This window comes from Gambusia affinis, linkage group LG07 (assembly GCF_019740435.1).
Source record: "Gambusia affinis linkage group LG07, SWU_Gaff_1.0, whole genome shotgun sequence".
Lineage (NCBI taxonomy): Eukaryota > Metazoa > Chordata > Actinopteri > Cyprinodontiformes > Poeciliidae > Gambusia > Gambusia affinis.
Genome location: NC_057874.1, coordinates 9,876,108 through 9,897,363, shown reverse-complemented (window position 1 = coordinate 9,897,363; position 21,256 = coordinate 9,876,108). Strand labels below are relative to the sequence as shown.

The window sequence follows — 21,256 nt, the reverse complement described above, 5'->3', positions numbered from 1 at the left end:
ATGTCCCTCTGAGTCTCACAGTCATCTGTCACTTGGTTAGTATGCAGAGTGCATTACAGTGTGCATGTTTGTCCTACGTCTACAGAAACAAACCTGATCAAATCTATTAAATAGTCAGAAAAACAAAATGATCACAAATAACCAAAACCAAGACTCAATTTTGGTCACGTTCGACAAATCTCATCGCCACTATGAGTGAATTTTCAATTAGATTTACTACAAAGGTACACATCACCCTTGGGAAGCAAACAAACCCACGTATGGTGCAAAGTTTTACAGAGCCATCCGCCAAAACACAGCAGCAGTCTCCACCCACGGCTCGTACAAACGCTACCAGCACCACACTGAGATAAACGAGAAGCGCTGCAACAATAACAACATGCAACGAATCATGCAAACCCAACAGAGCTGAAACAGTGTTTGCATCTATAAACTGACTGTGTGCAGACAAAGAAGTTGGAGCAATCTATAGTTAATATTTTTAGCATGTGGGACAGCATTATAGGGGGATAAAAACAGAATTATGTCATTGCTCATTTGCTGCAATCTTTAAGTAAATTGAGATTATGCAAAAGTATTTATTAATGTTAATGTTTAACCCCATTTTGTCTCATTATGATGACAAACTTTATTTAATTTTTGTGTGATTTTATGTAATAAACCAACACAAAGCAGTGGAGAATTAATCATCTCCTGGAGGGTCTCAGGTCTCAGTTGTTTGAGGCGTCTTAACAAGTTGTCCCACCAGGATTGGTCTGTATTTACATCCACCCATCTTCTACTTTCATCAGCTTCCTAGTCCCTTCTAAAGATACACCCCACAGCATGATGCTGCCACTACCATGCTGCAACTATTGGGATGTTGCAGTTTTCCAGAAAGTTCAAGTCTCGTGTGGGACGTATCAACAAGAAGTTTTATAAACCCGTCCAAAACGCCTTTAGTATAGAGTTTATGTGCAGCTGGATTGTATTAGAAGCAGACGGAAAATCTGAACATAGCATGAAAGCTGAGGTCAGGAGTGTTTACAAATGTTAAAACTGCATTGTAAACTTTGCTATCTTTATGCAAACTGTAAAGGATCTGACTTGTCCTTGAATGCTCAGATTAATTGTAAAAAAAAATAAAAATTAAATTTACAACCAGGGAAATTACAGCCAAAGGTCTCACATTTGTTGTTGCTGAACTTATTTCCTTAGGCACTAAATCATTAAAGACCAACTAAAAATGTGATAAAAAAAAATCCCATCATTGAAATGTCTGCTGTGCCTCCTATGTAGCTTGTTGCAAGTTGCAAATTTATTAAGAATTATTTTTGAACAAGACAATTTTTACCACTCTTACACAAATGCATTCTTCCACCTGAGCTGTAAATCTCTGCAGCCCCTCCAGAGCTGATGCCATCGTAGTTCAGCTGGCTTAATACTGAGATTAATTTACATGGTCTCTATTTAGTGTAGGTGAACTCTGAAGGCAGTAGTTTGCAATACATTTTTGTTAATGGGTTATCGCATGATGATGGTGTAATTTGTACAAAAAATCTGAAATGTATCTATTTCCCTCCAGTTTGCAATTATTTTTCAGAGAAAGAACGGATAAATAGCTGATGTACATCCCTCTTAAAAACTTTAGTATATTGAAGCTGTTTTTTTATTTCATTATTTTGCATAAATATAACACAAAGGATTAAATGTGTTTTTTTTCCCCTCTGACTTAAAATTGCATATTTTAATGGCTATCTGGATAATTTAAGAATCCGTTTTGACTTGTACTGAAAACTTTATAATTACAAGTAGAATTCTGCGACAGGGTAATGTTGTTGGAATAATGAAAAATTAAAATATTAGCGTTGCCTAAAACAATACCTGAGTTTGAATAAAAACTAAAGAAATAACTCCTAAGAAATGTTATCAAGTAACGGGGGAATTGTGCTAATTTCAGCTGACAATAAATACAACAGAACAAAAAGAAAACAACTTTGACTGTGTAACACTATTTTCACACACACACACACGCGCGCAGACATCAATCACTGTAAGAGGACATTGCACAGGACTCTCTGTTCAGTTTGAAGCTTGTAAAACCCACACAGTGCAATGGGCAACATGCATGTCGATGGGGGAAAGCAGTGCCTGTGCTGGGACTCGCCATGATCACCATCTAGCATATTTCAAAGAACTTCTCAGTGTCCTCATGCTTTCAATGTGCGCCTCACAGACCTCAGGAGAGGGACTTACAGGATTGTTCATGTGACTGAATAGCTGCTCAGCTTGCTACATTGCCAACAGAGGGGGGTCGAGGAAGGGACGTTAGAAAGGAGGGGTGGGAGGGTTCAGGGAAAGTTAAGTGTTAGGGCTTAGTTTGAGCCAGAGGAGATAACAATAGGATCAGACATAATACACGTTGATTGCAAAGTAACACAGTTTCAGCACTGAACGTGTTGTTAAAGGTTAACAGCAGTAAAACACTGATGACGACAGACGGACAGACGCTGGGACGGTCTGTGGACTATGGAGACAAAGAAGATGGAGGGACTCCCTGTGACAAAGTACAGCAGCTTGCAGGAGAGGAGAGAAAGTGATGGCAGCCAGGATCCTAAAGAGCTGTGATTTATGTAACCCTGGACCAAGATTCTTGTTCAGACAAGTTTCAGTGACATCTTCCTACTCCCAAAACAGAATTAACAAATCCACCAACAGAGTTTTAAAATGTTCAACAGTTTGTAAAACAGCAGTGAAAACAAAATCACTATACATTTTCCTGGTTTATTTCAATTTTGTTCATCTAGGGCTCTCCAAAAATTGAACAAACCTTTTTCACACTTTCTCTAATTCCATTCATTTTACAATAAATTCAGGTCAGATGCAAAACAAGCATCATCACCAGCCCATGTGGAACAGCGGGGATGGCATGTTCATTATAATGTGCAATGTTAGTTTTCCTATAAAATGTAAACGAGATTTCTTGATACTATCTTATAACAATGTTTTTTTTTCTTGCCTCGTTTTTCTGTTTAGGTAAAGATACAGAACAGTTTTTTAAGTGTTCAAAGTAGGAGTCCACCAACAACACCACTTTCCTTAACTTTGGGAGATCAGCGATTAGTCAGTACTGACATATGAAACTGATCCTGTCCACCAATCTTATCTACATTTAGATTTTATTTGTAAAAATCATGCGTCATTACTTAGCTTCACAATTATACACTACTTTGTGGTGATCTATCACACAAATATTCAAAGACCAGGAATCGAAGACTCCAGCTCCGTCCTCTCTACCAACTGAGCCACTCAAATCCTTTCTTTACAAGTTTTCAAAATAGGATGCGCCAGAGGATGGTAGAGCTTCAATTAGTGCATCTGGTGGCTTTTCTTCCAAAAATGAAATATTTTGCACTTTAGGAAACATATGACATGTGAACTGGTACTTACTGGTTTCATTAATCAGATCAAAATTATCAACTAAAAACAAGTTGATGAGTGAGCTTTCACTAAGATAAGGACAAACACCTACCTTTTGCAACTGCGTCTCCAACTTACTACACTCCTCTTTTTTCTGCTCGATGGCAATTTCCAGGGACTTGAGCTTTGAGTCCTTCTTGAGGCCAGAAGATGCCAGGGATGATGCATGTTCTTTGAGATCGATGAGACTAGACTGAAGGTAGAGAGGTTGAAAGCACGTTTAAATCCAGCAGCCTTGCCTTGTCAGCAGGTGTGAAAAGGTCACAGAATCAGAGGAGACAGCTGCTGAAAGAGACACTTAGTAGATGCACTACAGTGCTCACACAGAGGAGAGCTGGATGTTCTACAAAGAAACACGGAGAGAGGCATGTGGATCCACCCCGACACGCTCGCACAGACGATCTCACACCTACCTCCTTCTCTGTTAACTCTATCTGCAGGCTGTTGACCTTCTCCTTCAGCTCTTTGTTCTCCTTCTTATAGGAATCCACTTCTTCCAGACGTTCTCTGTCTTCTCTCTCTCTTTGGTCCTTTAACCGCTCAATAATTCTCTCCTGACAAAATGAAACAAAAACATAAATGCACACTAGTTAATGTGATCCTAAAATAATCAGTAAAGGCAGCTTTTCAACCACTAAAGTTTGCAGTCGATCTTATAGCGATATAAAGAAAATATCAAAATTATGTTTAGAAATTGCTCTGAAAAGATCACAAGATAATTACATGTTTGTTTTGAATTAAATGACTGAAACACAATCTGTCAAATCTCCAATGATGATAAATATATCATCATAAAATGATTGTGTCTTGAAATGTTCCTAACTTTTTATTTTATTTTAGGATGACAAAAAAAATTTAAACGTGTTCAATGAAAGCCTGAAGCTTCACCACTAAAGTTCTTCTGTGCAAGGAAAATTTTTGAATGATTATCCAACACAGTTCACAATTTCAAGCCACTCGATTCATCAGTAAATCATTATACAACTCTGAAAAATAAAAGACAACATAAGATGATCAGTTTCTCTGATTTTACTCTGTATAGGTAAATGTTTGTGTAAAATTTTATTCTATGAACTATTACTGAAATTCCAAGCAAAACTTTTATATTTATTAAGAGAAAATGAAAATAGTCAAAATAATGGAAAAACATGCAATGCTTTCAGATCTCAAATAATGCAAAGAAAACCAGTTCATAGTCATTTAGAAATAGCAATGCTGATGTTTTAACTCAGGAAGAGTTCAGAAATCGGCATCTGGTGGAAAAACCAGGAGGTTTTCAACTTGGTTCATTTTTCCAGAGTTGAAGCTCCTGAATGTTGAACCTCAAACCAGAAAGTTTCACGTTTCCCAATATTTGTGTTTCTTGTCATAATTTCTGTTTACATTATGAAATCATGCTGATGTGCAAGACTGTAACACAAAGAGACGTTAAAAAAAAAAAAACACAATAAAAAAAATCAGATGTCAATGTTGCACCTTCTCTGAGAGCGCCTCCTCCAGGGTGGCCAGGGCAGTGTCTGTGTTACTGGAGTCGGTCTGCAGAGACTTGATCCTGTCCTTCAGGTTTCCCAGCTGCTTCTCTTTGTCTCTCAGCTGCTCCTGCAGGTTCTCAATCTGTTTCATTCAAGTAGGACAAAACTGTATTAAGCATAATATCACAATTGCACAAAGCATTATTTAAGATTGAAGTAGCTATATGTATTAAGAAATACAATAAAAAAGCCAGGACCTTTCCAATATAGCTTTTTTTGGTTTAAGGGTGTATATAAGCATGCTGCAAACAGGCACTTCTCTTGTACTAAGAAGTATACATTAGACTTTATGTGTCTTATAATGCTTTTAATAACCCTAAAGGTTTGTGAAATTATGGCAAATTCAACTGGTAATAAAACTGTTGTGGTCAGTGGGTTTTAATTTTGGCTTTTTCTTTCATATCTAGGGTGCTGGTTAGTTTATTTCCAGGTTGTTTTTATAGAGTAATAAACTTTTTGTTCTTTTTTTGTCTTCCTTTCAGTTTACAGTTTTTATTTGAACCAAATGTCCAAATGGATCATTGCTGCTGGTATGGTCTTAATCCTAAATCACGACAATTACTGCAACTTCCAATATGCTGATCGATCCCTTTCTGGTTATATTACTAAATATGCTAACATTCTTTTACGTTTTTAGTCAAGGTCATTGTTTGTGTTTGAGCTTTCTGCTTATATTTGAGAATATGTTTGATATTAATTCTATGTTTGATGTTTTGGATTCCACATTCAACACTTATTGTGCCTCCATTCTTCTACTGTCTCTTGATATGCAAAGAAAATATGATTTCCTGTAAATGATGTTGGAAAGAGAGAGTCTGTGAATTTGATACTTGCAACGTCTTTCCAAAAAGCAGGGACAGAATTTTGCTTTTCTCTTGTGCAAACAAAGTTATCACTATGTTACATCAGCTTATGTTAAACAATCCTGGCCGCATCCAGGATGTGAGGAGACAAACCAGTTTGAATAAAAAAAACTTTCATTTTCTTGCTAATATAGGCAAGGCAGGTTTATGCATATACTGTAGCTCCATTCATAAGTGAGGTTATCCAAAGTGCTTTGCAGGATAACAACAACAACAAAAGAAGAAAGCAAAAACAATTAGTTTTTTTTTCTTCTTTAAACAGAGCTCAGTATGCCAGCACTGAAAAGCATTTTAAAATGTACATTTAATAGGCTAATTTAAATGCAAATACAACAGTTCAATCAATAATCAGTGATCGAGCAAACAGTTCATTAGTCAGAGTCTTTGGCCATGGCCTTTGAAAACAGGAAGCCAGTGCTGTGATTTAAAAACTTGTCTAATATGAGTGATTTTGCTTGTGGCAGACAAAACTCTGGCTGCGGCATTTTGGATGAGCTGCAGCTTTCAGACCAGCAAAGATATTGTTTCTGTAAACTAACCTACTGAAAATAAAAGAATCACAACGTTTTTCTGTCGTGTTTTCACAGGAGACCATTTATTGTTGTTTTGTGAAAACTTACATCTGGATTCATTGTTGGCATATTTTTATAGTGGTTAAAACATTTGGGCTAGTAAAGATGTTCAGTCATGTTTAAGCAAATTTCTGTTTGATAATTTTTTTTTATTTGATTTGATTTGTTCAATTTCAGTTTAATTGACATTCTTTTATTTTAATCTGAATCTCTAAGATAAGAAACTGTAAACATAGGTAACAGAAGACACTCAAGGCACACAGGTGGCTGCATTTGCTAAAGGAGGGTGAAACAAATGGTGCATACGAATTTGATTCTTAAAACTCAAGCAAAGACAGATGTTTAAACACCACTGCCAACCACAATGAAGCTCTTTGTGATAATCAACACAGTTTCCTGGAAAATTTAAACGATAAATTACAGGAAGTGTGTAAGATTCTTAAAGATCGTTGGTGATACACAAACAGTGAAAAATTATTACTGAAATGAAGTATTTTGTGAAAGCTGGGGGTAATTCACAGAGATCCAGAAACCAAAAAAAATAAAATAAAATAAAACACATAAAATTGCTCGTGTGGCTTCGCTTCTTTTTCTGTTCCAGCGTGTATACAGGGATTTCCAAATGCAAAAAAATGCCCTGACATTGTATTATTGGTAAGGTTTTCTCTATACAGATGCTGCTTGCCTTGCAAATTTCAACAAACATAATTCAAATGAATTATTGAGCAGCACAAAATCATTTGTATGTCTCTATTAGCAAAAAAAGAAAAAGTAACAGGGTGTAATGATGGACCAGAAAGCATGTTTTTCTTTTTTGTTTGATATTATGTAACAATGGCATTACATTAGCTCTGTATGCCATGTCTGTGAATATATGAAATGTTTTCAGTCGGTCACTCCGAAATCAGAGAAATTTCTGTCCGTTTTCTTTATCGTCATCAGTTAAAACAAAAGATAATTTTCGTTCCAATATTTTAACTGCACTTTTAAACCATCTTCAATATCTAACAATTTAAAAATACCTTCTTAAAAGTTACAGTGTAATGTTCCTAAAGATTTAATGCCTCAAACTTGTTAGGGTTTTGGGCTGGTTATAAAAATTTTTTCCTGTCTCTTCTTCACACTTGATTATGATAGAAAGACATTGAAAATAGTACAACAAAGAAGTAAGAGGAGGGGCCAGATAGTGGAAGAAAAGCTCATGTAAAACCCCGGCTTTGGGAACTCTCAGAACTTATAATTAGTTAACATTTTAAACACAACTAGATAATAAAAAGTCAATTAGTGATCACTTTATCATAATTACATAGACACATCGTAAAGGTAATCAGTTGAAGTAAATTTCTTGTTTTTTTTTATTTTTCTGGACACTAGGACCTCACAGATAAACTCTCACTCATCTCAGAGCGAGTAAACACTCTGCTTTGTGTTTTCATTGAGTGACTGCAGTCCAGGAAACAGTAATCTGATAAAACATCCCATTGCATCATTGTTTCTGTTTGAAATTTCAGATGACTCCTAGAGAAATACTGCAAGTTACACCCACACGCTTCAGTATGGTCAGAGTTTTCTATAGCAAAATAATATAATAGATTCAGCTATTTTTCCTCAACGTCAACTTTTAAACAGAGTGACTTTTTTTTCTTTGCTCCTCTCACCTTTTTCTGCAGGACATTAATCTTCCTTTCTTTAACCTCCAGCATATCCTTCATGTCCCTGATCTCTCCAGCAAGAGTTCCCTTCTCCTCTGTCAGGTCCTGCAGCTGCTTAGTTTTCTTGTTCAGAAAGGACTCCTTTTCCTCCAGACGCAGACGTAGAGCATCGACCTGAAGAATGGCACACACTCAAATAGCTTAGAAAAAGTTACAGTGATTACTGTATTGTTTTTATTAAACGTGCTTTTCAGTGCCGTTAATATTTTAGAAGACCGTTCCAATTCATCCAGCTTTTAAACGATCCTGTAAATAGAGAGTTTCTAGGAGAGATGTTTCACCTTGAAGTCAGCTGATGCAGAAAACAACTCCTGGGTTATTTCTTTAAATCAAATGTTGAGGTTGTGGTGCTAGTAAAGATGTTCAGTCAAACATTTGGTCAAAAATTATTTCCCTACGACGATTTTCTAGCAAACTGTGATCCACTGCATATTTTGACACCTTTCTATCAGGATCAGCGATAACGTCTCCAGCAAATTGAGTTTCTATTTGCTGGATCAGACCATGGAGATCAGCTTCCTCTCCCCGCAGGCATTAATGAACCGTGGCCACATTGTTACTTTCTCGGACAAGTGTTGATTGATACTGACCGCTGCAGATCTAGAAGACACGAACGCTGCAGACATGAGCTGCAGTTTGGAGACCACTGCTTGATTCTTGTTCTATTTGCCTAAATCCTTGTGGTTACCAATTTTTTCCTCTTCGTGCATCGACAATAAGAAAAAAACTGTTCAGTAGCTGCCAAATATATCCAACCTGCTGACAGATGTCATGATGGAGAGATAACCAGTACTCCTCACTCCTCCTGTTGCAATGTTTTGCCTCACTGGTGTATAATGAAAATTAATTTAGTTATTTTTGTTCATACACATTTAGTGACCTTGCAGTGACAGTCACATTTAGTGACTTAGCAAGACAGAAAAGCATTAATTTGAACCCATAAATAATATTTGAGCACTAAATTAAATTTTCTTGTCAACCCGGTGGTTTTGTTGGCATCTTTGTGGAAGCATACTCACTGCACCAAGCGAGTCCAGGTCTTGGTTTTCTAACCCTTGTGAGATATTAACAAATGTAAGATATTTACAAATGTAAGGTATTTACAGATAGTAAAAAGTTACCTAATTGTGGTTCAACCCATCAAATCTTTCTTTCAACAGCCTCTTTAAATTCTTTCATTTGTGATTCAGTTTTAGTCTCAGTTGGTCGCAGCAGATTGACGCTCCGACAGTCATTGTCTGAGCTTCCATCTGAAGGTTTCTTCCTGTCAAAATGGGATTGTTCCTTCCCACTGTTGCCACACGTATGCTCAGTTTTGGGGAAAAGCTCCAAAGGCAATGGCTCAATGCAAAATGGGCTGAGTTTCCTTAAAGTATGAACTTTTTACTGATCAAATTGTAATCTATATTGTTATTGCGCCAAACCCCCCACCCCCCTCCTTCTCTCTCTACTCACTCACTCTCTACTTCCTCTTCTGAGAGGGGAGATGTGGTACCAGCTCTCCATCTAACGGGTTAATCGAGTTTCCTAAATCTGCTGAGATTTACCCTGTCCAGAACTGAAGTAAACTCTGTTTAAGCTGGCATCGAGAAACGATTCGCCTGGTTTCTGACGACCTCCATCCAGGTGTCCCACCCTTCTTCCCCCTGTGAATTAGCCAGACTGAGCAGCCTGCAGCCAACTAGTTTCACAGAGCACACCTGTTAACGGTCGCTCGTTCTCTTTTATTACAATTTGCTCTTGTTACTGAACCAGGTAGGTTTTAGTGACTCGGGCGAGTCCCAAGGATGATGTTCTAAATTTGGGCTATCAGGAACCAATAAACATTTTCCACCTCTTCCTCTCCAGAATCGAACATCATAGCTATTTTACAACCATCAAAGAACTTTAAGGTGACTCATTAATTGAATGTCCACAACATCTTTTAGATTTTCTTTATGCTAAATATTTTATTAGTAAAGCAATTTTGCAAGGGTCAGTACAGCTTAATTCAGTAGCAGAAATAATCAAATAAGAAAAATCAATCATCTAGTCTATCTTTCCCTAATGCTGACACTGCAAACTAAAAAGGGAACCTTTGAGAGAGACGGACAGTTTGACTTTTCGAACCCCAGACCTGGCCTGATGATGAAGGAGGTGTTGCAGCAGTAGGAGGATGTTGGTCGACGAAGGCAGGGATCTCTGTAGGTCTGATGAGCTTTCTTCTCCTCATGGGTGGTGAGGTCACACAGGACCTGGGTGCTGGCAGAAAGGAAGTCACCAGTTCTTCTTCTTTGTCTTTGTTCTTTGCCTTTGCCTTTGTCTTTGCCTTTGCCTTTACCTTGGTCTTCATCTTCGTCTTTGGGGTCTGAACCCAGCTGATGAGAGAAGTGCAATTTGAAGCCACATGTTGCGGGGCAGACGGGTTGGTCCCCATGATCAGGACAGTCTTCGGCTCTGTGGCTCTTCTTCAGCTGCAGAGTTCTTTGTCCATCTCGATCTTGACTCGAAGCTGCCTGGAGGATCCAACCAAAGTTTCCTCTTTTGCACCCACCTTTTGTAGGGTTTATCCAGCCTTTTGGTTCATTTGCATTGACTAGCACTGTTGCTGTGCTTATTTCATTGGCTACCTGCTTGGACAGATGATCTCATATCCATCACTGTCTTAGAGACATTGTGTCCTGATGTCTGTGCTAATGTCTCAGGTTGCTCAACAACCTGTTTCCAAATAAGTTGTTGACCATCACTGCTATCCTGTTAATTTCCCTTAACCTTTCACCTTCCATCCACCTCCAACACATCAGTGATGTTTAATTGCAGTTACACCTTTTACACCATTTCAAGTTCAGAGTAAAAATCACATTTATAACTTCTTTTACTTCTCTGATTTATCATTCATTTATAATGTTATGATAACCATAATTTATCAGTTACTCTTATTGTAATCTTAATGTGAGTTATTACAAATGTTTTCTGTAAAGAAACCAAGAATAATCCATGATTCTTATTATTTAATATCAAAGTTACAGTTACTTGTTTTACTTGTAAGAGTTCCCACTAATGCAAGTGTAAGTGTAAGTATTATTACAAGGAAACCAATATTAATATAAGTATTTTACTTTGAATCTTATCCAATTACTCACAATGCTTAGATTTCTTTCTTTAAAACTTTCATGATAAGTAATAGTCTGAACTATTTTTATAAATCTGCAGGCTGAAAACTTACTTCCTCTTTTTTCAGGAAACCTGCTTTTCCTGTGTCATGACTCTCTCTCTGTCTTGACTATGATTTCTTATGATTAAATAGAAAAAAGTAGAATTAAAGCAAAGTTTGCAGGAGACTAAAACAACACACACAACCACATTCATTTTATTGACTTTTAAGTCTAATGTTGGGTCTAGATTTTACTTGAGTGATTCATTTTAAAGAAAACTTTATTTATTTTTACTGTTAAACTAAAATCTCCAGCATGGGGAAGTGGGATGATCTCGGATTTTCTTGACAATATGCTTGAAAATAGATTACCTGTAGACAAAGGAAAGGATTAAATAGGTGTTCTCTCCCTTACAAAAAAATCACACCAAAAAATCACATTTTTTCACATGTGATTTTTTGGTGTGATTTTCACATGTGAAAATCACATGTGATTACATTTGATTTTCATGTGATCACATGTGACCACATGTGGAAATGTGTGAATCACATGTGATTTTACCACGAAACGTTCCAAAATCACACGTATTCATGTGCTTTCACATGTGATTCACATCATTCACATGTGAAATTTGTGTGAACCACATGTCATTTTCATGGGATTTTTTTGTAAGGGCTTCTAACTCCTCCTTTTCAAACAAAAACGTAGTCGTAAACATTTATTTTGTTCTTGGTTATGTATAAACTTGTTGGTCTCTGTCTTACTGATTTCTTGTTCTCTTGTTTATAGAAACCTGTTTGAAATAAATAAATCAAATCCAGAAAATAATGGATTGATTTGATTTGATATTAGTGTATATAAATTGCCTTTGTGTTTCTTGTATCGTGCTTTGAGGCAAGATTTGCTTGGAACACGAAAAGAAACAAATTTAAAAGTTTTTTGTGAGCTTGTAAAACACTTGAGTTTATTTAGGGTAAACGGCTTTCTATCTGATGACTCAAGTTTCTTGTTTGCAAAAAAGGTTGTTCTAAAGCATTAGCAGAAAAACAAAACACCATTCATTCAAACTGCTTATTTGACTTTTCCTCATTGACCTGCATCTTTACAACACGTATTAGCAAGACAGTAGCCTTAATAGAGCCACAGTTATTGAGCTTATTTTTTTGCCTAGCATGTCCTGACACAGTCCAAGGTGCAACGACCGTCACCTGCATGCAGTGTTTCATGTTCCATTTTAAAATTTCCCAAGGAGGAAATGGGAATGTTTGTGTTTTGTTTAGTTGGCAAACAAGTGAGGGATTTTTTTTGTACTACCTCTGTCTGGAGGATGGCAGCACGTTGCTCTTTGGCAGTGAGAGACTCTTTGAGCACTTCGATATGCTGTTTGCAGTCCGAGTTCTGGTTGTTGAGGGTCTCTAGCTTTGTTTGCAGAGCCAGCAGCTCCGACTCTTTCTTTGACAGCTCCTGCTTCAGTTGGTCAATCTGTTCAACACACAATAAAAATCCTTTTAGATTTCTGACTGAACCAAGACATCAGCAATGTGACGTTTTTACCAATGACCACGTGTGTGTAGGTCTGAGAAGAAAAAAAAAAAAACGTCTGGTTGAGCAGTGAGCTATACATTGCATTTGGACGACTATCTTCATTAACACACTATTCTCTCATTAAAAATGCATTTTGGGCTGACTCCCCACCATTTGTCATATATTATACATTGTCCCTATTCATGATTGATGAAAAGAGGTTTAAAAATAGAGCAACAAAACTGTGGCTGCTCTGTGACTCGTTCTGTTTTATGGGGTGGTTCTTGTAGACCTCCATGCTCTTTGCAAACACAATCTGAAACCTCTCATTTAACTGCCTTCATCATTTTATACCTGTATATTTTTGAAAACATCAAAATGGATCCTTCTATCTAACTAACAAGTTGTTTGTAACAGAATTTATGATGCTTTACCTGTTTTGTAAATGTGGTTTTAAAACTTGACAAATAGTGATCACCACCTGGAGGTTGATGGGAGTTATTTTGGTTTGATCAGGGGGCCATATTTCACAAAAGTCAGTAATTTTATAAACGGTTAATAACCAACATAGATTTTTTTTAAAATACAGTGAAAAATACAATTTTGAGTTAATACTATACAATTAAACATCAGGATTTGGGCAGATCTGGGTTGTATGGTGGCCTTGCAGCAAGAAGGTCAAGAATCTTTTTTTGCCAGAAGTTTTCATGTTGTCCTTGTGCATGTATGGGCTCTCTTTGGGTACTCCACCCTCTTCCTACAGTCCAAAAACATGACATAAAGCATGACATAAAAAAAAAATGTAAAAGATAAAGCAAAGTAAAAAAAAACAAAAGGAAAAACATGACTGGTGGGCTAAGTGGTCTCTTTAAGTTGAGTGTGTTCACGTTTGTTTGTCCTGTGTGTCTCTGTGTTGCCCTCTGATGAACTGACGATCTATCATGGCTGATCCCCATTTCTCACCCAAAGACAACAGGAAATTAGCACCAACAGAGGGATTTAAGCAATTTATGACTAACTTCATAATTGATGAAAAACACCAGGGGAAAATAAGTTCACGCTCAATGATTTCATTATATTAGTACAATGTTTTCTGTTCAGAGGTATGCAGCACAAGTAGAAAGGAATGTTACCTGTAATTGTGTGGTAATGAAACGAGGACATGAATTGGCAGGAAGATAAATTGACTTGGAGCAACCATCAATTCCTGCAACTGCTTATATTGCACTACTGATATATAAACACTTGCGAGATTTGACAATATAGAGTGGCTCTCAAAAGTGTACATACCATCTTATAAACTTGTGTCAATACTTTTGAACAAAAAGAAACAAAAGGTCCAGATCATGATGGTGTCAACATCCTCTTTCACTCCAGGTGGGATTTTCTTTTAGTGAAATGTTTATTTTCTTTCTCTGTGTGAAAAATATTTGGAATCATTGCAGAGAAGCTCTCGTTTTCTTCATCATACCATTACACATTTTATCAAAAGTGTTTTGATGTTTTCCTCAAAAGAAGGTAATTGTGAACTGAATCAAAACCAACACTTCAACAAAGTGTTAGTTTAAGGCTGCCCACATTTTTTCTATCATTGTAATTTTTCTATTTCTTACGTGTTTCCTCCAAAAGAAAAGGCTTTTCAACTAAATCTTGCAGAGCATGTCGCATCTTTGGAAAAAGTTTAGAAGACATGAAGGATTTCTTTGTAAACGTCGTGGAAATCTTGCATTGTACCTGGGATGTGTGCAGTTTTAAAGATCATTTAAGCATGTGTTTTGAAGTTAGGTGACAGTCATAATCAGCTCTTAAAGGGGTTTTTTGTGTGTTTCCTCTTGGATTTGTTGTGATCAGTTATTGATTTCAATTGTGCAAATAAAAAGAACAAAATGACGTGTACAAAAGTTTCCATCATAAAAAGCCAAGAATTTGTTTTCCTCTCCAAACCTACAACAATAGATAAGCAAAGTTTGTGAGCAAATGAGGATCATCATCTCAGCTGAAAAAACTGAGATTAAAGAGCAATCCTGTTTCTGAACCTGCATGCACATGGCCTCTACCTTAGTCTTCATAAACTTGGAGTGGTTCTTGTAGACCTCCATCTGTTTGATTTCCTCCTCTCGATCCTCTGTGTTTAGTAAGCTGTTCGCCTTCAGCATCTGGATCTCATCCTCCAGATCTCGGATGTTGCGCTCCAGGGAGGCAATTTTGGTATCCTGCACACAAACACGCGAAAGAGACACTCCTCAAAACCGAGACAAGCATTTCCACTGGCTGAGTGCTGCAAAAATAATCAGAACTACAGACTAGAGTCCATAAATGTAAAGACTGAAAGCAACCGCAACGATTTGGACAGACAGAGAGACAGAAGAGAGGTAAAAGGGGGAGATGCAGAGAGATAAAGAGTGAGTGGAAGTAGCTCTCTGGTTTGGCTCAGAACAACTGCAGTATCTGTCGGGGAAATCAAAAGCTTTCTACCCAGCTCTTTGCAGCGGCTCAAAGGATTAATCACCATTGGGAAATATTGAGTGCACATCCAGCACAGACTGATCCTTCAGAAACAGAGAGAGGCGTACAAAAATAAAAAGGAAAAAGTAACAAGCTCTAGCTTCAACTGTGGAGGCTTGCAGATAAATGCAGAATCAAGTCTCTGGACTGCGACTGAGAGACCAGCTTTAGCTTCACGGCTTTTTAAATAAATAATACTACGTCTTTAAGATTAGCAATGGTTCATCTCCCTCTCCAGCAGAGCATAGAGCAACCTTGCTTCTTCCTGCCTTTCTCCTTCCTTCCTCTTTGTGAACTTGTGAACTTATAGCCATTAGCAGGGTCAGACACAGCCCGCTGAACAACATGGGTGATGAGTTGTAATGAGAAATGAATGACTGGGAGTTTAATGTCAATGCGTAGAGCTCCGCTCTTGTGCATGCACTTCGCCCAGCTGCTGCATCTCACCTTACAAGAAGAACATCAATGAAGTGACAATTCTGCAACAGACATGAGGCGCCGTACCTTCAGAGAAGAGTGATTTTATCCCAAGGACCTGGTCAGTGAATTGTGCTCGTTATCTGTCCCTGCATCTGTACATCCCTATGTCTCTCCATATCCCTGCATACTGGCCTCTCACTGTCATAAACAACCACACCTGTTTCCATGGCAGCAGCAGGCAGGCTATATACGGTGCACCGTCTCTGGTGAGTGAGGAAGAAGAGAAGGCGGGAGGGAGGGATGGATGGAGACGAGGGGGAGGGAGGGAAGGAGGTAGGATTATTTGCGCTTTCATCAGCATCAACAGAGAATGGGAGAGAGGAGAGAAGCAGGGTCTTCCTCCACAGCAAAAGGAGAAGGAGGAGGGGGCGGGACTTCCCTCGCCCAGTATGATAATCAACAGGGTACAGAGCGCCCTGAAGTCACATGACCAGGCTGTGGGAGGCTGGGCCGGTGCAGCCAGGCGAGAGGGGCTGTGTCAGCTCAGCGATGATGTCATGATTTATTTTGAGGAAGTGATGTCAGGCCTCTGCAGTGAGGCTGGAGGTGCCTACAGCAGCTCAGTAGCTGGATGTTCCTGATGTTCTCCACTGTCACAGTGATATTGAATGCCCTTTTTATTAGCTACATCCTTTTCTCCATCTGTGTTTAGATGGAGAAAAGGATTAACAAAATAGTATGAACTTGAGCTCAAATATAGGATTTGCTGTCGGTAGACTCCTGAAACTCTGATGTTTTTCTATGTTGAATAACATGTTTAGATTCATTCCTATAATTAGTTTAAAAGCTTTACTACGGTGTGTTGAGCTTTTTCTACTTTGTTTTGTTGCAAATGAAAAATTCCATTTCTTTTTAATAAAATTTTATTTGATTAACCGAAACAATGTGGTACATAACTGTAAAACAAAAGGAAAATGATCAAAATTTTCAAATTTTTTTGAAAATAAAAATCTAACGGTGTGGCATACGTCTGCATTCAGCTCTCCTGAGTCAATATTTCCACATCAGTCTTTTGCTGCAATTAAGGCTACAATTTTTTTGAGAAATATGACTCTTCCCGCTTTGCAGATGTACAGACTGAAGTATTTGCTCATTCTAGTTTGATAACTTAGGCTATGCCAGATTGGATGGAATGCACTGGTGAACATGAGTTTTCATATCAGGTTCTCATTTTGATAAGGGTCAGGATCTTGTATTCACCACATTGTGACTACGTTGAACGTATGTTTGTTATATCTTTATTTTTTGAATATGTTTCTCTTTGCCACTCTGAAGTTCATCTGCCAAATATGGCAGATGAAGTCTGGGCTTTCTACCATTCACTTGGATTCATCCATTCATCCATCCATCCATCCATTTTCTGCACATCCTTGTCCCTAGTGGGGTCAGAAAGGGTGCTAGTGCCTATCTCCAGCGAATGTTTCGGGCGAGAGGCTGAGTACACCTGGACAGGTCGCCAGTCTGTCACAGGGCAAAACAGAGACGGACAGGACAAACAACCAGCACTCACACTCACACCTAGGGAGAATTAAAAGAGACCAATTAATCTAACAGTCATGTTTTTGGACTGTGGGAAGAAAAGAACCCACACATGCACAGGGAGAACATGCACACTCCATGCAGAAAGACCCGGACCGGGAATCAAACCCAGGACGTTCTTGCTGCAAGGCAACAGTGAGCCACTGTGCAGCTTTCACTTGGATTCTGCCTGTAAAATTTTAACAGGGCCAATAAGGGAACTGAAGGAGAAGTTATTGTTCATGTTGGTTTTCTACTCCATTTATTCTGCATGTAGTTTTGGTAAAGGCATCATTTCTCAATAGCTAAGAGCCCAGACCCTCTGTACAAAGTAAAGTGTAGAACAAGAAGATACCAGCTTATAACTTTGTCCCTGTGTTAACTTTTTTGTAGCCTTTGAAAATCTTTCATAACATAATGCTGCCACCATTGTGTTTCACTGTCTAAAGTTTGCTCAGGGTCATGGGCAGCATGACTTTAAATTGAACTAATTTATACTTTCTTTCAACAATAACCTTTGTGTTGCCACTTCTTTGTGGAGGCAAGACCCTTTAAGAGAACAACTAAAATTTGCCCATTTAGTAATTTTTCCTAAATAGGCAAAATTCCTTGGTCTTCATCATCATATTTGGTCATTAATGTCCTTCACAAACCCTCTAATATTACAAAACAGCTGTACTTGGTGGACTCCATTCATGACGTGGACCACTTCTGCAGGCTATTGGTAGTTGACTGTTATTAGTAAAAACCTTAAAAAATCATTTGTCCTTTTTGCTTTACTTCACAAATTACCTTGTGCTGATCTGTCTCAATAAAGTACTTCTTCTGACTGTAAGAATACAAAAAGTTAAATAGTTCACCAGATATTACTAGCTTTGCAAGCTCTTTAATTCTAGTGATTCACTGAGCCCTTCTAGAGAAACATTACTTCCAAACTGTTCATTCCTGATCTTTAATTTCAGATATGCATGATCAGAAAACACACTAAAGAAGCTCTATGCATCCTCCAAAAAAATCTTGATGGAGAATTTTACAGAAAACTCCAGAACTCTTGCAGAATCAAAGTCTGCTCTGTGTTTGCAGTCATCGACGTGAGGAGTTGATTGTAAACGGATCACATTGGCTGTCACAAACCTTTTCTTGTTTCAGTTTGACGCAAACCTCCTCAACAAAACCAAACAGGATGAAATGTTGACTCTCGTTCAAGTTAGCACAAAAGCTTTGAAAGCTGATACAGTGTGAGAATGAGAGAGAGAGATGTCATGCCAGGCTGGTGATTGACTCAGCTGCAGCAAATTGCAGTGACAACAATAGATTCAGCAGAACACATATCAGCCTCTGTGGGAAACGCAATGAAAGGCTTGAGAATGGGAGCATGTGAACATACAACATTTGCTTTCACACAAATGCGGAGCTGCTGTGTGTAGTCAAGTCCTTACTTTCATCTCTATGATGGTCTGCAAGGCCTTGGTTTTGCTTGGATCCTGATGGAGCTGATTTCTTCTGTGCAGTTCCTTTTGGAAAACAAAAATAATTTCTAACTTTTTCTACACAAGAGCAAAGGATAAATAAAAATACAATGCAAACCATATGCGTCTGTGCTGTTCACGGTGCCACATTTACAAAAGTGCTCCACAGTTTTTGCACATATTACATAATCAATGTATCACAAGGAGCCGACAGGAGTGCACTGAATTTATGATGCTGAGCACTGCCATCTAGTGACAAAGACACATACAAAATTTCAAATACTCTGTTACATTGTACCTCTCGCAGATGGATGTTTTCCTTCTCCTTCTGATCCAGAATTACTTCCAGGTGTCCGAGTTGGGCCTCAGCCTCAGCAATGCGCCTGGCTCTTTCCTGCTCTTCCTCTTCGGTCGCCCTGCCCGGCCCGGGAGGCAGCCCTTTACTCTGCAGCATCTCCAGCAGCTTCTTAATGGACTCGTCCCTGGCACCGAGTGTTTGTTTCTGGGTCTCTATCCTTAGCTCCATTTCCTCCAGGGTTTTTCTGAGCAGGAAGAGCTCCTTGGCCTGCCTGTCGTGCTCGGCTTGCAGCCGGCGGAAGTTCTCCTCTGTCAGCTCGATGGTGGTGAAATGCTCCGAGCCAGATCGGTTTCCGCTCTCCTGCTGAAGCAGGTGGTTGAGGTCTCGCTGTGTGCGCAGTTCATCCTGCAGAGCCTGGATGGTCATTTGGAGATGCTGCAGGTGACGTGAACAGACATGGACGTGTACACACACACACACACGCGCGCACGCACGCACACACACACAAAGATCCAACACGTTTAGGAATAAAACAGAATCCAATTTCATTAGTTTTAATCAAAACTAACATCCAAGACGAAATGTACAGTACTGGGAAGGTCTAACCCATGACACACCAGCACTTACATTACAGCATCTTTAAAAACTAATTTCAGAGAATTAGCACTGTTTTGACACAACAATTAAGTATTTCTTTGAATGCCAGGAAGGGGAAAATTTCTTGCTTTACCATTAGACACTAAGGGACAGAAATTATGTGATTCTAACCTGTAAAAGCAGGTCTCAGTTCTCAGTTCAAAACATTCTGCTAGACATGTCTGTCTAGTCTGGATATGGAAGGACTTAAAAACTAAACATAAACTCCCACAAGTTACAAAGTTTTGAAAATGTCTTAGATCTTAATTTTAGTAAAAATGTCTCTTCACAAAAATACCTGAACACAGGCAACAAAATAAAGAAAGGAAGGAATATAATAAGAGTAAATGCAGGATTAAAATTTCATCCATTAATTTTCAGTCATGATTTTAGCAGTTTGTATGTAAATGACAGAAAGAAAATCAGTATTGGTGCATCTGATAGCAGGAGCTTCAGGAACAATCAACCAACTAGTAAAACATGTAAAATAACATTTACATTCAGGGAAAGAGGTTAGTTTTCTTTTGATAAAAACTTTGATTAACAATAATTACAATGTAAGGGCTTTTCTAAAGTGATTAAGATTGTCTTTTAATAAACAATAAGATCATCAGCAAAAAATATATATATATATTTGTTGAATTTGATTGAACCAATAACTAGTAAAATGAGCGCATGATATATACTCACTGCTAATTATTAAATACACCTTGCTGGTATTGGAATCATGTTTTTCTTCAGATGTGGCTCATTTCTTTGAGACAAGTTGTCAGAAAACTTTCCTCAAGAAGTTTGTCTCACATTGGCGTCATGTTGACATGCAGTTGTTGCAGATTTTTCAGCTGCATATCCATGTTGTGAAGCTCAAATTCATCACATCCCAGTGCTTCTCTCTTGAATAGAGGTCTGGTGATTGTGGAGGTCGTTGACGTACAGTGACCTTACTGTCATTTTCATTTCATGGTGCAATGTCCAGCTAGAAGTAGCCATAGAAAATAGGAACTGGGAATCTTGTTTTTAACTGGCAGGAGTGAAAGTCCAGAGTGGTTTGGTGCAACACTGAGGCTCCTCTATCCACTGCCATCCCTGAAAGATTTACTTTTATAAACCTGTATGTACATACAGGCAGTAAGTGATTATTTTGTTATTCAACTTAGGTGATCAAATAGCCACTGGCTCACACTGTGTTCCAAATTATTATGCAAGTGATATTTTATCAGACTTTCTAAAATGGTCAATGCAAATGATGGTCAGTATACGTTTCAAGATATGAACTGTTACAGTATGAATCAAGTTTTACTGAACAAAGCTCCCCATGAGAGCAGTATTTTTTTCAAAAATAAAAGAACTCAAAATGAACTGATCCAAATGATTATGCACAGCAGATTTTCTAAACATTTTATGGATTATAAAGAACTGCAAACGGTCATTCTTTGAATGTGCAGCATCACATGTACTAAAATCAAAAGCTATTTCAATCAAAAACATCTTAACAGACGAGTTACATGTTAACATAGGAACCTTCTTTGGTATCACAGCACAATTCTTGATCCA

General features: G+C 38.1%; 1 protein-coding gene across 5 annotated transcripts in view; it reads right to left on the bottom strand.

The window, feature by feature from the left end:
* The window catches only part of erc2 (ELKS/RAB6-interacting/CAST family member 2), a 55,776-nt gene that overhangs the window by 15,902 nt on the left and 18,618 nt on the right, over nucleotides 1-21,256 (bottom strand). For 3 of the 5 annotated variants that reach the window (XM_044122914.1, XM_044122915.1, XM_044122918.1), the window contains 9 exons: nucleotides 19,067-19,501; nucleotides 18,739-18,813; nucleotides 14,854-15,009; nucleotides 12,587-12,754; nucleotides 8,085-8,252; nucleotides 4,936-5,073; nucleotides 3,873-4,013; nucleotides 3,512-3,652; nucleotides 2,236-2,271 (listed from right to left, as the gene is read on the bottom strand). In XM_044122914.1, coding sequence (XP_043978849.1) covers nucleotides 2,236-2,271; nucleotides 3,512-3,652; nucleotides 3,873-4,013; nucleotides 4,936-5,073; nucleotides 8,085-8,252; nucleotides 12,587-12,754; nucleotides 14,854-15,009; nucleotides 18,739-18,813; nucleotides 19,067-19,501 — 1,458 coding nt within the window. The remainder of the gene's footprint in view (nucleotides 1-2,235; nucleotides 2,272-3,511; nucleotides 3,653-3,872; nucleotides 4,014-4,935; nucleotides 5,074-8,084; nucleotides 8,253-12,586; nucleotides 12,755-14,853; nucleotides 15,010-18,738; nucleotides 18,814-19,066; nucleotides 19,502-21,256) is intronic. The other 2 variants (XM_044122916.1, XM_044122917.1) reach the window with 1 other exon arrangement.